This window comes from Alligator sinensis, unplaced genomic scaffold (assembly GCF_000455745.1).
Source record: "Alligator sinensis unplaced genomic scaffold, ASM45574v1 scaffold12_1, whole genome shotgun sequence".
Taxonomy (NCBI): Eukaryota; Metazoa; Chordata; order Crocodylia; family Alligatoridae; genus Alligator; species Alligator sinensis.
The window spans coordinates 2277282-2294213 of NW_005841973.1; the positions used below are offsets into that span (position 1 = coordinate 2277282).

At 45.3% G+C, this 16932-nt stretch overlaps 1 protein-coding gene across 1 annotated transcript in view; it reads right to left on the minus strand.

Moving 5' to 3' along the window:
- The window catches only part of ALMS1 (ALMS1, centrosome and basal body associated protein), a 140448-nt gene that overhangs the window by 46212 nt on the left and 77304 nt on the right, over window positions 1-16932 (minus strand). The window contains exons 6-8 of the mRNA XM_025200700.1: window positions 12173-12332; window positions 10257-11531; window positions 6883-7013 (exon numbers count right to left, since the gene is read on the minus strand). Of these exons, the coding sequence (XP_025056485.1) occupies window positions 6883-7013; window positions 10257-11531; window positions 12173-12332 (1566 nt within the window). The remainder of the gene's footprint in view (window positions 1-6882; window positions 7014-10256; window positions 11532-12172; window positions 12333-16932) is intronic.

Genomic DNA, 16932 nt, shown 5'->3' on the forward strand with positions numbered 1-16932 from the left:
CAGAGAATGCATCTCCTCCAGGTTTTGCTCTCCAATTTCTGAAGCTTGGTTTCTCTGCAAAAGCTTGCGTGTAGAGTTGCAGAGTACAAGCAATGCGTACAACAGATCTAAAGGCTTCATTTGCTGGCTCTGGTTACTCTAGTTTACTGCACGGCAGAAATAATGTATATGCAAGTACACAGATAAGGGCTGAATAGAAAAGGCTTTCCTTCAAAACTCTCTGGATTAAAAATGGACATTTTAAACATGCTACAGCCACTACAGAACAGGGTTTAAGTGTATGCCTGTTTACAAGGAACAGCAACCAGACCAAGAGGCCTTTCTGCTGGTTCTTCCCCTTCAGGGATGCTTATGTGCACTGATAGAAAAGAAAAACCCTAGCTTCCTAAGAATGCCTTCATTAAGGAAGGAGCACCAAAACCTCTACAGTAGCTTACCTGAGAGATGCAAGAGATGGCATGCTTAAAAGAAAATGGAGACAGAGTATACCTGTAGGGAGCAAAATTTATAATGCAAGCAAAGTCATTAAACATCACACTCCCAGATGCATGCAGAAAACTCAACTAGAAGTCTACCATTCCTTCAGTCAATGGGGTCTGCCGATTAAGAGACAGCACGAGTTTAATCCCATCACAGCACCAATCGCATTCCACACGGCATGCTAGAAAGCAGATCTTTCTTACATCACTGCATCCCATCATCTTTTGATACAAATTAGTATCAGAGGCAGTACCACTGTTATCACATGCTAGAAACAGATAAGACAAGTCATTTTGATCAACAGTGTTTTACATCAAAATCATTAGGGCTCATATGAGGCTCCAAAAAATCTTACACCTCTCTAACTTCTTTAGGGGCAGAATTTCACTGGCAAAGACAAAACTATATCACTTTAAAATGCTTGCATCTGCAGCCCCTTAATTTGAAGGCATTCAAAATTAGTGTTCTTTCAAATGATGCTGGTAAAAGCCAACGTAAAACAAATCTATTGAATTGGACAAAGCTCAAATGACCTGTTTCAGCCTTAAAAAAAAAAAAAAAAAAAAAAAAAAAAAATCAATGCAACTCATTCCTTTATCATTTGACTGAGACAACTGGGAAAACATAACACTCTCATTAGTACACGGCCATATGGAGGTATGAATAAGTGCTCTTCCAACAGCCAACATGAAGGAATGAACAAATAAAGCCAGTCAGGAGAACTACAAATTGTCTGATCTAAACCGTAAATTCAAGCAGACATTCACACAATTTTCCCCCACATCCAAAATGTCAACAGAAATAAAACATTTTGGGCAAGAAAACCCTCAAATTCTAATAATGCCTACTTTAAAGTTTCACACTAGAAGCATGAACCAGTGTAACTAAAGGCTATTTAGAAGTCAGTCTAACTATTCCAAGCCCCTAATACATGTGCACTTAAACCAGTTTAATGTTTCCCTTTCTCAAGTATCCTTACTAAAAAAAGCTGCAAGGCACGAAGGAAAAGGAGCAGGTTTTGAACTGTGCATACGGGTGACAGCTCAAAAATGGCCTGTTTCTCTGTGGGCAACTTCCCTTTCCGCTTTGAGTGATCACCCATGAGCACATTTAACTAATTGTTTCTGCTACGTCGATGCTTAGAACCGATACACGTGGGACCTCAGGGTCTTCGGAAAGATAAGGATGGGAATGCAGCCTTCCTAAATGCAGCACCTTTCCCGAAAGCTTCAACGACAGGATAATGCATTATAAGCACGTGGCTAGATCTCCAGGTACATTTTTCACTGCTACAGCTGAAGACATTAGTGCTGTGGTGAAATGAGCTTTAACAGTAGCCACAGGGTCTACCTTGACAGCTTCATAATTTCCGTGTACCCCCAGATCTGCGTGGGGGAGGGCGGGCTGCAGCTGCAGGCTGGGGCCGGGGTCCGCGCCCTGCTTGGGATGGGTGGCAGCAGGGCTGGGTGGGCTACGGCAAATTTTGGGGTGCAATGGGAAGCAACCAGGGCTGTGATGGGAAAGCAAGCAGCGGTGGTGGTGAGGGAGTGGTGGCAGAGAACAGAAGCTGCAGGAAGGGAAGAGTTGGGGGAAGTGTGGGGGGAGCAGGGAAGCAGGGACTAGTAACTGCAGCTCCGACTCTGACCCCAGGCTCAGGGTCGGAGATTTGGAGCCACTGGTCCCAACCCCACTTGTGTTCAAATCTGAGACGAGGGGGTGGCCCCCATGTTGAATCGGGTGGGGGAACCTTACCCTATCTAGGAATATAGGACATAGGAATCCTGCACACGGAAGACCTGACATTTCACAAAACAGGCCCATCTGGAAACAAGACAAATCTGCCAATAGGCACTGGCAGCCTGAACCCTTCCTTTTCAGCTCATCAGAGGAGAAGTGCCCATTTGGCTTGCCTGCTCTGGCGTTCTGCAGCCCAGACAGGCACGCTGCTGAGAGTGCAATATGCTGCCTAATGCACCCGACCTATAACCTGAGCATTTCCCAGGGGGAAAAAAAATGCCCTGGTGCATTCAGTGATAGGATAATGACCGATGAGACAACCGCTGGGTTTATTTGGGCGTGCAGACCTCAGCTGTAACAGAGAAAGGACAGACAAGAGATAAGGCACAAACTGATCTGCTCCGAAATCAACTTATTCAATACACAGGAAAGCAGTGGAAATGACTAAACACTGAGCTGCCAAATGCACAAAACAAAAAAGCTGGGAAAAAAATGTATTTTTCCGGTCTTTGGTTACAGTACTTGTAAATCATACTGGGAAAACAATGAACTTTAGCATAAACTGGGGTTGTTGTTGTTGTTTTTTTAAATGGACAGTGGTCTTTTTATTCTAATGTTTTAAATCTCAGGTCAGAAAAGCACTTAAATATGTCCCAAGGATGAAATGTAATAGCTTTGCTGATTAGGAGCCTTAAAACTGAGGGGAGGGAAGATCTTAGACTCCCTCTGGTTCTCAATAAGTCTCCCCCCCTCCACTTTTGCATTTTCTTTTCGTCTAGCTCCCATAGATTTTCCACTGGACTGGCTGCAGTATCTCGGAAGCTAAATGTTTCATGAGTTTCATTCCTAAAAACCTAAGAGGCATAACCCATACTGCTCAAACAGAGCTGCAGAGTCATAAAATTGCAGCAGACGGCACAGACAACGATGAAAGGTCTGGGGAAGACTTCACCGTATGAATTCGAAAGAGCAATTTGTCTTGGTTGTTTTTTCCAAGCGTAGAAAGAGAAAAATATTATGCTCTTCCTGTCTCTGTCTCCTTCAAGTCAGCGCATCTCCAATCTCATTCTGAAACTCTGGCGGTAGTAGAGCTAGCTGGAAACTGTTCAATGACGAACCAGAATTTTCCAATGAAAAACAGTTTCAAAATCGCAAACGCTTACAGAAAAGATCTGCTTTGATGAATTACCCACTTTGGTTTTGAGAATGACAAAATGAAGAGTGATGTTTCACTTCAAAACCATTTTCTCTTTTGAAATTTAAGCTAATTTCTAACATATAAACCTTTTAAGAGATCAAAATGGGGGGGAAGGCTTTTGATTGTTTTGAGCCTACATTTTTGTATTCCTAATTTGCAACAATTTGACATCGGCTTTTTGTCCGGAGTTAACACAGGACAAAATGTTCCCATTCTCACAAGAAAGAAAAAGCATTTCCTTTCCTGTCCCAGCCACAATTCTCAAGATCAGTGCAATCAAAGAAAATTAAAAAGCCAGGGGAAAGCTGTACTATAGCAGCTAAAGAGTACTGGAAAATAGCTTTAGAGTCACAGAATCATAGGGAAGTAGCTGGAAGGTGTCTCACGTGGTCATCCCTGCCCAAGGTAGGATTCTCCCTGCCGAAACCATCCCAGCCACGTGTCCAATCTGCTCTTGAAAATGTCCAGGCACAGAGATGCCCTTCTCTCTCTAGGCAGCTTGTTCCAATGCTCGACCACCCTCGGTCGGAAAGTTCCTCCTAATCTCCAACCTAAGTTTCCCCGGCTGCAGCCGGAGGCCGTTGCTCCTAGCCCTGACCCCCCCCCAGTCGCAGAAAAAAGCCCATCTCCATCCTCTCTGTAATCCTCCTTCAGGTAGTTGAAGACTGTTCTCAAATCTCCTCTCGGTCTTCTCTTCTTCAAACTAAATAACCCTAATTCTTCCTGCCCTTCCTCATATGGCAAGCTTCTCATTTTTTTTGATGTTGCTCTACTGATCTCTCTCTGCAATCTGCCCACCTCTTTCTTGAAGCACGGGACCCACAATGGGACACAAGACTTCAGGTGAGACCTCACCAGTGCTGAATAGAGCAGAAGAATCGCTTCCCTTGGTTGGCAAGTGATGTTCCTGTTGTTATAACCAGGGATCTTGATTTTCCCCAAATAAAAAAGTGACAAATTCGCTGATAAAAACCCCAAAATCCATGATTTAAATGAAAGGCCCTTCACTCCCCTCCCCCACCACAGCCCCCTGGCCCTGCTCATGCCCCTCCCCCCCCCCCCAGCCCTACTGGTGCCCCTCGGCCCCCACTCACAGCCCCCTGCCCCTCCCAGATGGGAGCACCACCTGCCAGGGCTATGGGGCCAGGGACCCAGGTCCACTGCCCCTGGCAGGAGGCAGGGGCTGATGCAGCGGTGCAGAGCTTGGCTTTCCCCGCTGCTGCCTGCCAGCTGCAGGTTTGGGAGGGTGGGGCCGGCTCCCCGCCACTATGCGTGCTCCCGGGGCAGCAAGGAGGACCCAATCCTTGTTTAATCAACCCAACCTTATTCATCTGGATGATTGCAAACTATGTTCCCAGTCTATTCAGGTCATTCTGGATCCCAGCCTGCAAATCCCCCCAATTCGGGGGCATCTGCAGATTTGCTAAACATGCACTCAGTCCCACCATCTAAAACATGAATGAAGATATTAAACAATACCAGGCTGGGGACAGACCTTGATACCTCCTCCCAACTAGCTATTAAGCAATTGATGACTACTTGTTGAACACAATGAGCCAACCAGTTATGTGTCCACTTCACAGCACTTTCATCTCGTCTGCATTTCCTTAGCTTGTTCATGAGAACATAAAATCATTGAAAGTTAGGGCTGGAAGGGACCTCAGGAGGTCACATCTAGTTCAACCCACTTCTGCAAGCAGGACCAGCCCCAACTGCATCATCCCAGGCAAGGATGATGTAGGAGAGAGTGTCAAAGCCTTACTAAAGCCAAGGTATAATCACATCCACCGCTTTCCCACCATTCACAAGAGCTGATAGAAGGAGATCAGGTCGGTCAGGCAGGACTTGCTCTGAATCTGTGCTAGCTATTCCCAACCACCGTGTTCTCCTCTAGGTGCTTCTCAATAGTCCTTGAAGACATGCTCAATGACTTTTCAAAGTCAAAGTCAGTCAAAGACAGACTGACTGGTCTGTAGTTCCCCAGATCCTGCTTCTTCAAAGATAGACGCTGTGTTTTTCCTTTTCCAATCACCCGGGAACTCAACCGACCTCCACAAGTTCCCAGAGGATACTGACTGGCTCTGAAATTACCCGAGTCAAGTCTTGCAGTACCCGAGGGTAGATCCCATCCAACCCTGCTGACTTGAAAGCATCTGCTTCTCTAAGGAAACCCTAACCTGCTCTACCCTAACTCTAGGTTGTCTGACTCCTTCCCTAACTTTGCTGCCAACTCTGCTCACTATGAGGCAGCTAGCCCCAGTTTGTGAAGACTGAAGGAAAAAAAGGCATTAAATACTTTAGCCTTCTCTGTATCATCCATAACTCATGTCTCTCGTGTTGGATTCACATCAGGTATAGTAGTAAACCAATCTCTGGATCTACCATCCATTTGCTCCCATTTTTGTTTTCGTTCAAAACAGGACGCACACTTGCATTTGTCTTTCCAAGGAGAATCTAGAAGATTGGTTGGAAAACCTGAAGAAACAATATTTTTGCATCCACAGAACAACTTCAAAGAGTTGCAAAGCAAAAGCAAGCCTTTCTAAGTTATAGCCCTCTACACAGTCCTCACAGTAGCTAGTTAAATCATAAAATGCACATACACAGAGGTGATATTTTCAACGATATTATGTGGCGAAGGACACAATCAATTATATTGATATCATCTGGAGTGAGTTTTTTTTCTTTCACTGCTATCTTCTCTCCTGGGGATCTCAGGGCCAGATATACTACACTGTAAGGAAAATAAAGTTGTTTTAACTACATTGTGGTTACAGGGCACGAGATTCCTGGTGATGACAGCCACTGAAGGACAGATGATGACTGGAGGCTGAAATTCAAGTTTATTGTGACTACCTCAAAGGCTGTCCTCAACCCTCCCCCTTCCTACTTCTCTTTTTTTTGCCTCTTACTGCATCATCTCTAGGCTCCTCCAGTCTGCTACCTGCCTCTTCCACCCATTAGTAATTTCTCAAAATAAGATCTCCACGTTTTCTTCCAGTCCACTCGTTTTGCTTCCAAATCTCTCTCAGTCTCAGATGCACAGACCTATGAGTAGCTGCCCAAATCCCACAGAGTATGGCTAACACTAGCTCAGACAAATGCTGAAAACAGAAATTCAAGGACAGATTGGAGGTGATATAGTCTCTGTCTGGCTTACTCATAAATTCTAGTCAGGATGCAATATACTGGAATATATGAATCAGAACAGCCTTAAAATTATATACAAACAGTTACCATTCAGTAAATGGCAAGTGATCAAATTTCTCACAGTATTTCCTATAAATTTCAGACTAAATGGAGAGGTGAAATTTTCATTAAATGTCACCGTGGTAAATCATCGTTGCGAACAAGACACCACCATACAACATACTACAATGACAAGAATCAGTGGTTACAAACACACAAAACACCATCTGCCCCCTTCCACAACGTCCCTTAAATCAGTTCCTATAGCTCCTCCTTACCTTGGCTAATGCAGATTTCCTGGCACTCAAAAGCAGCTCTGCCTTGATTTCTTCTATGCGCTTCCTGTCCTCCTCATTCAGATCTGGCAAGGAGCCGTGGGGTTGGCTAGCCAGTTTCAGCTTCACCCAGGCTGTGAATAAAGGACATAAAACAATAGAAAGCCCCGTTCTCCTGTTTTGAGTTTGCGATCGGAGGTGTGTCTCACACTTCTGTTCATCAGAGATGGACGGGAACAGACTCAGGTGCAAGACATACAAGAGGACAGCTGCCAGGAATAGGACACCATTTAAACCGGCTGCTCGTTTTTATTGTTTTTAGAACAGGATGCCGTTAAGTCAGGGGTGGGCAAAACACGGCCTGCCAGGCCATTCTATCCGGCCTGTGGGACCCCTAAAAAAATTTAGAAAATTAATATTTATCTGCCCTGGGCTGCCTGTCATGCGGCCCTCGATAGCTTGCCAAGTGGCCCTCTGCCCAAAATATTTGCCTGCCCCTGCGTTAAGTAACCGTCCACCTGAATGATGCACCCGTTACCTAATTCTGACCTCATAATCATCTCTGTAGTTCCTCAATCATGAATCAAGTACCATTCCACCGCCACTCTCTTGAAGGTCACCTTTAAACACTTGTACCAAGAGAAAATAGGGCTTATAGAAGTACAGGACTTCAAGAGACCTTCAGGGTCAAGCCCAGTTCCATGATACCACAGGCAAACACCCTGCCAAGCAGTATTTCATAAGGAAGGCAGGGCAGGGTAGAACCTTACACGCCGATTCAGAGAGGCACGAACCTTCATGGGCAACAGCCTACTCCATCCAAGCACCGGATAAAGTAGGCTGCTGGCCTCCCCGGACTGGCAGCGTGCCACCCTGCGCAACCTTTTGTCCGTCTTCAGACTAACACGGCTGACCTCAATACTTTATAAACTGATCAAATTCATCTTAAACCCAGTTATACCGTTTGCCCCCACACCTCCTACTGGAAGGCTGTTCCAGGACCTCGGCGCTCTAATGGTTAGCGATCTTGTCGTTTCCAGCTCTTCTCCACGCCTCTTCCAGTTTGAACTCTTTTTTTAAATGGATTACTAGACTTGACCACGGGATCACGTTGTCTATGGTATTACAGTAATACTTCCCCGTCCTTACTGGAAATACCTCATTTGATACATTTTACAGTGATGGGTGGCTCATGATTAACCCATGAATTTAGGTCTTTCTCCTCCTCTGCCGTTTCCCAGCAATGAGCTGCCACGTTACAAAAGAAAATTATTAGTCCCCTAGTCCAAAACCTGGTAGTTTGTTCTACCAGCTTTCAACCTCTTGCTTTTACTCCTGTTTTCGAGGTTATTAAGTTTGCCCCTCACAGCTCCTACCGTTATTTATCCTGGAAAAAAATTCTAACAAAATTTCCAAGAACGATGTTCTCACTTATAAAAGAGGACACTTGCCAGCAGGAGTGGACACAGAGCAACAAAATCATATTTGTCACTTCCAGCTGGTAAGAAGATTTTCCATTATGATCTGGGAATGTATCAGATCATCAGAGCATGACACAGAGTTTTCTCCTCTTAAATGTCACCCCATTTTTATTATTCCAATCCAGAAGCTCATTCAGTTCTTCCTGACCTCTTCTGTTCCAGCTAAAAAACTACCTTGGTATATTCTTCGACAGGATGACTGAGGTTTTTTAAACAAAGGAAATGCAACAAATCAAATCTAACAAGACTCTCTGATTCAGGGATACATGTGAAATTAGTCATTGAGATGGAAAAGCTGGAGGATAAAGAAAACTGGGAGACTGGTAGAATATAAAAGCACCTAGGAGGGAAATATCAACCACGAGTGATCACTAGGCAAGATCTTCAAGGATCAATTTCGATTAATATTTTAATTAATAAGTTTGGCACAAAAATACAGGTGTGTTTTAATGAAATCTGCTGATGGCACTAAGTTGAGAGCAGCATGATTTTGGGGGGGCTGTAGTTGTGATGGTCCAGGACACATGCAGGAAGCAAGGGGTTTTTTGGTAATGTCTTTTATTTGACCAGCTGTATGATTGGAAGAGATGTTAGACAAGGTTTCAGGCACAGAGTGCCCCTCCTCCGGTCACCCTATGTCCAAAAGTTTGTCAAACATGTATGCGAATTATACAGCTGGTCCAATAAAAGACATTACCAAAAAACCCCGTGCTTCTCACATGTTTCCTGGACCATCACAGCTACAGCACTCCACGCCTACTATAAAGCTGAGAGGCACTTTCAATGCAGAGGAAAATAGAAGTTTTACACTGAACCAATTAGACAACGGAGACAACTGGAGGAATAGAAATGAGATGCAATTCAACAGCACAAAGTGCAAGATCGTGTATTTGGGGACTAAAAGCAAGAATTTCTGCTGTAACATGAGAGCTCGTTAGCTGGAAAAAATGATGAGACCCAGAGGTATTAGTCAACCACAGAATGAGTGGGAAACAGCAAGGTTTCAGGGGTGTTGGTTGCAGCTGTTTTGGTCTCAGGACATAGGCAGACAAGGTTATTTGGGTAAATGTGATATCTGTTATTAGACCAACTGAATAATTCCTCAGACAAGCCCGAGGAAGGGCACCTGTGCCCGAGAGCTTGCAAAGAACAATTTTTCCAACTACTGAGTTGGTCTAATAAAAGATATCACATTTACCCAAATAACCTTGCTTGCCAAAACATCAAGCTATCTTTTTTACAGCTGCATCAGATACAATCTTAAGATGCATCAGAGATATTTCCAGTACAAAAGGAGAAATATTAATGGCACTGCACAAGACACTGGTGAGACCTCATCTGGAATAGACAAAGTACAACTCTGATCACCCATTTCTAAAAAAAAAAAGATAAATTAAAAAACTGGAACAGGTGCAGGGAAGGGTCATACCAATGACCAGAGGAATGGAGAGCCTATCCTATGAAAAGAGACTAAAGGAACTTGGCTTGTTTAAACTAGCAAAATGAAGTCTGAAAGGGTATGTGACTGCCTTTATAAATATATTGGAGGTGGCAAGTAAACACCAGAGAAGGAAAAGAGCTATTTAAGCAAAAGGACAATATTGGCACAAGAACAACAAGAATACAAACTGGCTGTGAATAAATTTAGACAGGAAATGAAAAAGATTCCTAATCATAAGCATGGGACTTCCACAGAAATAGTGGGGGAAACCACCTAACCACCTTTAAGTCGGAGGTGGAGCAGTTCACCACCACAATCTGATGACGTATTCATCTGCAAAAGCAAAAGACCGGACTGGACAATAAAGATGGACAGCTTTGTTGCCTCTATTAAATTCAAAGATACAGGGTTAAGCTTGCACTATTTCAGCTCATCTGAAATGGTTTCTTTCTTACTTCGCGCTTTTTTCTCGTCTTCCTCTACGCTCTTCAGGATTTGCGTTGCGTGTATTGCCGGGGATTTGTATTTCAGAAGGCTTCTGACACGGGCAGCTAGTGAATCTAAGCTGCTACTGTCATCACTCCCTTGAATGACATCCCCCTCCTTGCTGCCAGCTAAACTAGCTTGAGATGAGCCGTGCTGGCAGTCCCCGAGGACAGTGGCACCGGTCCGGAGCGGCGCTGCAGTAGGAGGATCTTCCAGTTCAAAAACCTTTCTGATGCTTGATTCACTACTTGTAGCGCTCTTCATAACAGCCAGAGGAGCAAGCAGGTTTTTATCTGTGGTTGCACTACTGCAGCCCTCTGGCTCAGACCTTCCAACAGGTTTTGCCACCCTGAAATCTTCACCAGCTATTTTCTCTGCTGGTCTAGTCTGCCGTTCTGCAGTTTCTTGACTGACAGGTAAATTGCCAGCAAGTGCTCCTTCCGATTTTAAACTGTCCTTGCAGGAATGGAGAGTCTTCATTAGCGAGTTATCTTCTTGCATGCTCTTTCGGGTCAACGTTTCATCCCGGGACAACAGCCTTTCAAGCGCTGGGCTGTCGTCCCTCACTAATTGGGAATCTTCAACACCATCCTTCTTTTTAATTGACGCCGGTGAAGGGTCAGTGACTTCTCTGGAGGGGGTAAGAGAAGGGACAGGATCAAACTGACTCAGAGTCATTTTCTCTGCCTCTGCTAAAAGCTTCTGGATCTCTTTCAACGTGCTGGATCCAATGAAAGGATTGTTTCCTTGGTCCTTGTTTAGCTCATTTTCAGAGGCAACTGCATTTGAAGAGAGTAGTTCTCCTTTTACTTCCATTTCACCGATATCCTCAGCCAACGAACTGGTAGACAACTTCTCTAGGCTGCTACTAATATCCCTTGAGTCGCATCTATCGATCAGCTCTTGAACGTGCTTTGAAACAAGCATAGGATCTTCTTCATCCGAGTGGAAATCGGAGGCAACGGCTTGTAATTGCTGCCTTGGCTCAACTAATCTGGGGGCAACTGAAGACTTCAAGCTGCCTTCATCTGGAAGAGGAGTAAGCAGTTGTAGTTGGGGGTAGGCAGCAGTACTGCACTGACTCAATGGTTTGTCTTTCGAAGATCTTGAATACTGAGGTGAGAGTTCGATAGGTACTGGAGTATCAGGTCCACCATCCGAGCCCATTGCTATTGACATACTGAGAGTCGAACTGCCCGAGTTAAAGCTGGTCTGTGTGATGTCGACAGCAGACAGAGAGCCTCCTACAAGGAAACAGAAGATTTAAGTTTGGCAGATGTTCTGCTTTGAAGTTAAGAGAAATGTTCAACCTCGACCTCTTGGGAAGAAGCATCTGTGATTATTCCAAGATACATTTAAGAAACTGCTTTCAACCCGTGATGCTTCACTTAAAACTGCTTATCACATCAAATCCCTTGAAACATTAGGGCACTTTGGTTTCAGCCCACTAGACGTTGATGTTCAAAGCATAGATTTGTATGTGCCAAAATGAATACTCAGATCCAGAGTACGCAGCAGCAGAGCGAGTACCTCAGTGAACATTCATCAGATTTGACACACTAAAGATAAATAGAAAGTTATTCATAAAATACATAATCAGTATTATGTATAATCAGTATTGTGAATACATTTCCATTTTTTTCTTTTAGTTTGTTAAATTATTATGCATATTAGTATTCTTGCAGCCTTTCCAGAGAACAGATTGCTTGCATAATGGCAACATATCCTTGAAACTCTTGTTGGGAGCAGCTCTAGCTCCAAAAAAAACAAAACAAAAAGGTCTAGAGGAAGAAAGCTGATATATGGCCTGTAACCAGCCTGAAGTGAGCAGAGGTAACCAAGTGCCCGAAGGGTTCGTGCACCAAAATCCCCTCTTCCCCCATACCTTCAGATAGCTGGACGTGCTTTGTTAGCGTGTCAGTGGACCCCTTCAATGTTCTGAGCTCGGACGGGGAAAATTCAACCTCTCTGATTGGACCTCTGGGTGCAAACGGAGTCAGTATACTTGAAGGTGATTGGTCAATGCCAAGATTACGGAGATAGGTCTGGCAAAAGGGAGGAACAAAGGAAAAAGGAAAGCAGTGAATGGGTCTCCTGCCGTTGTGAGGCACGCATGTTTAGCAAGCTCAGAATTGACCACTTTCCCCAACCACCATGGCAAATGCATGCAGTTTTTAATTTCTAAACTTCCTCCTGGGTCCAAAACATTTAATTAAATTTGTTGCCCGAGCATGCACTGCCACGCAACCCAGAAAGCTATGTTTGTTTGCCCAGTGTATCGAATCTTCCTTCCACCCTGCTTCATTCTTCGGGATTTCATTTTACAACTCTCCCCTTGCTCGCACCAATTTCAAACGTCTTTAATTAAAAACGGAAAAGAAAACAAAACTGGTTTAATAGCACTTTCCACCGAAATGACACTACGGCACAGGGAAACAAAATACTTCTCGTATCTTAGAAACTCAGGCTGGGCATCGGGAAAACGTCCTTAAAAACCAGTCAGATTATGGAGCAGTCTCCCAGAAGAGGTGTAAATCCCACTGTTTCAACTATTTAAAGAGTGTATTGGACAAATTTTTGAAGGCACTAAGGATACAATCCTTTGCTGGCCAAGAAAGGGGCTAATTGACCCAACGGTCCTTCTATCAATGCTGTACAAACACCAAATTAGTACAGAATGGGACTGCTTGCTTCCTTACTAGCACTTCATGCCAGGAGCAGATTTTTTCAAAGACAGCTTTGGTTACTAAATCAATACTGTTAATTGCACCCAGAATTTATTTAAGTCTATAAACCCTAGGTTTTTAGCATGATACAATCTTTAATGTGTATGGAACACAGGACTTGACGGGGCCTCCAGTTAGATAAGACTGAATTATTTTTTTTTAATTAAAGGAGTACCACCCCTAACAGGATGTGCCCATATTGCTTGCTCCTATATGGAAAAGGACCTATATGGCTTCAGAAAAGGACGCAGAACCACTGACATGGTGTTTGCAGCCCGGCAGCTTCAAGAAAAGTGCCAGGAACAGAACATCGACCTTCTCCTTGTGTTCATCGATCTAACCAAAGCCTTTGACACTGTAAACCATGAAGACCTCTGGGAAATCATGAAAAAGTACGGACGTCCCGAAAAATTCATCAATACGGTTTGACAGTTCCACAATGGCATGCGTCTTTGCGAGTGGCGAATGCTCTGACCCCTTTCCGGCCACAAATGGTGTCAAGCAGGGCTGTGTGCTCGCACCTACCCTCTCCAGCATGGGACTGTCTGCTATGCTGCCGGACGCCTTCCAAGATGATGACCTTGGTATGGGGATCAGGTACCGTTTTGACGGAGACATCTTCAACCTGTGCAGGCTCCGAGTGGGCTCCAAAGTCCAGACAGCCACGCTTCGTGACTTCCTCTTCACTGATGACTGTGCGTTGTGCACAAGCTCACGTGGACCTATTCTCATTAGCCTGTGACAACTTCTTACTCACTATTAACTCAAAGAAGCCTGAAGTGATGTTTCCACCTGCACCTGGCACAACACCCCAGGAACCACACATCTCAGTTAAAGGCCAACACCTGTTGATGGTCAACAAGTTTGCCTATCTAGGCAGCACACTCTCCCATGATGCTCACGTTGATGATGAAGTCAATGCGAGATTAGCGAAAGCTAGCGCGGCCTTCGGCAGACTCCGTAAGTCAGTCTGGGACCGCAGAGGCATCCGAACGTTGACAAAACTGAAGGTTTACAAAGTCATCATCCTTCCGACCCTCCTTTATGCCTGAGAAACCTGGACCATTTACCAGCATCATGCCAAGAAATTAAACTACTTCCACCTGTGCTTTCTGTGCAAGGTACTAAAGATCAAGTGGCAGGACAAGATTCGGGACACCAAGGTGCTCGGAAGATCAACTCTCCCCAGTATGCACACCCTGCTGAAACTGGCACAGCTAAGACGGGCCGGCCACCTCTCAAGAACGCCTGACACTCGCCTGCCAAAGAAAATCTTCTATGATGAACTTGCAAATGGAGTACACTTTTGCAGAGCATCAAAGAAGCGGTACAAGGACACTTTAAAGGTGTCTCTAAAGAGTTTCGGCATCGACCCAGAGTTGCGGAAGCAAATCGTGAATCCTGGAGGTCCCAAATCCAGAACGGAGAACTGGCCTTTGAACAGCAACGCACAGCAGAAGCAATGAAGAAACATGTGACCAGGAAAACGAAAACCTCCCGTATCCAGTCCTCATCGCTCTCCTGCCCCTGCTGCAGCAGATTGTTCAAAGCAAAGATCAGACTTATAAGTCCCTACGTACTCATGTGAACTAGCCTCCGCCCCCCTTCATTCTCTCCCCTCTCCCTTTTTTCTCCTTTTCCTTCTTTCTCCTTTTCTCTTTTCTCCTTCCCTTTTTCTTTTCTCTCGTCTTACCTCCCCTCCCCCCGTTGGCTGCGGTCTTTGCCCGCGAAGGACGAACAACAACACACAAATATGGAAAAGGTAGAAAGCTAAACTGCTATATTGAGTTTTATAATTGCATCTACACTAAGGGCATATCTGGGGGGGTGGAGGGTGCACTGGTGCATTTGCACACCCCTTTGATTCCTGCTCCACTCATATTTTGCAACCAATTGCCTGGCAGTGGCTGCAGCATTTCTAGCCAGGCGGCGCTGAAGGAGCTGAATTGACTACCTGGCTCATTACAATTTACCCGATCCCTTCCAAATGCTTCATTCACAGGTGTTAATGACCCTCTCTCTTTTTGAATGGTTTTGATGTTCCACCAATCAACCTACCCTTTATTCTGCAACTCTGCTCTAAGCTGTTCCTGGTCATGAAGCTCCTTTTCCATAACCTTACAGATTGTTGTTACTCATTCCAATGACGTTGTATTGGTCTTTGCTTCTGTCTTAAACCGAATAATATAGCCCTGGGGCCCTAGCATATTAGTAAAGCTTGTAGTTTATTTTTAACTGGAGAAAAATGTGTTGTTTTACATGTGATGATGGACTTCACCATCTACACCGCCCCTTTTCAAAATTACAGATCCGCCCATGGGCATATCTACCCTGACGGCAAACTCGCCATGCCAAACAGCGGCTCCCTCACACACACCATGCTACTCTGTCTGCATTACCTCTCACACCAGAAGCAGCATATTTGCATCCACGTGGCACTGCAGACAGGCTATTTAGCCTACCAAAATGCAGTTTGTGAAAATGCAAGTGTGTGGCAGTGAGGATCAGAGGCCATGGGAGACAAGAGGTATGAGATAGCCAATAACCTCCCACCCCACCTACCTATCGGCTTTTCTTGGTCATTGTAGATGATAATTACGGCAATGTGCCTGGAGCAGCCTGGCAAGCATAGTCCAGTCCCCGTGCCCACAGCTGGTCTGAGGCTGTGGCAGCCTACAACTACCAGCAAACAGTGGGAAAGAGGGGGCACTGCAATGGCAATGCCATGTGCGCAGACAGGGCCTGAACGCTGGGCTGTGCATGGGCAGGGTAAGGCATCATGCGAGGGGCATTTCGCTCCGCTGGGCACCAGGCACCTTTTAAAAAGTAGCTTTTCCCCAGCAGCGAAGGGAGCTCAGGTGTGCAGGGCCCACTGGCACATAGGCAGCGGCGTGCTCTGGGGCTCCAAACAGACCCGGCGCCACTGTCCATTCAAGGGTCTGCCGCACCCTGGACAGCAGCACGGGCTGCACGGGGAGCAGGCCTGTGGGTAGGAACCATGGGTGAGGAGGCGATGTGCATGGGAATAAGGCAGTCACCGCCTTCCCCATTGAGGGACAGAGCAGGCACAGGGGTGTTATAAATACCAAACAAACGAAAAAAGGGTTTGTCAGTAGTTCAAATGCCTTTCACTATTACTAAATACTGGTTATCAGATTGGCATCAGCCGATATGGCTGGTAAATCATCGGCTATCAGTATCGGCCAAGAATATCTTTATTGGTGCACCCCAATATATACATATTAGAGGTACGCTGATATAATTGGTCCATATTGGATTGGCACCAATAAAAGGACAATTGATGTTATCGGCAATCGGCCTTTTTTGGCCAGTGTGGCCAATAATGTCAACGGTAACCATAGGCGACGCTAAGGGAGGAATGGGTGGGGGGCATGTGCACCCCCTGAGATTGGCCCTTGCTGGCCAGGGAGCACCGGCCAGTGCCCCCCCGGAGAAGCACTTCCAGTTTTGCTGGCGACACTTCCGGTTTAGCTGCTGGCGCTTCTGGCCCCTACCCCTGCCCCAGCCTCATTCCCTCCCTTATCATGGGGGCTTCGATATGCCTCCCCACACCCTTTCCCTCCCCCACACCCTGTCCCCCACCGACTTACCAGCCAGATGCTACTCTCTTAGCTGCTGGGCTGCATATTGGCTATTGGATAAGTATTGGCCAATATGACTCGTTAATAATCGGCCATCGGTATAAGCCAAAACAATTTTTATCAGTGCAGCCCTAATACATACACATATTAATAGCCAAATGTATGGCCCATCCTCTCCAGTCTTGTCAATGATTTATGACAAGAGAATTCCTCAAAACCAGTATTGGAGGGGAGACTGCTAATTCTGCTTTTAACAGAGATTGTCTGTAGTCTTGGATTTTTACCTCTAATGACCTTCCATTTTAAACATTCATCTT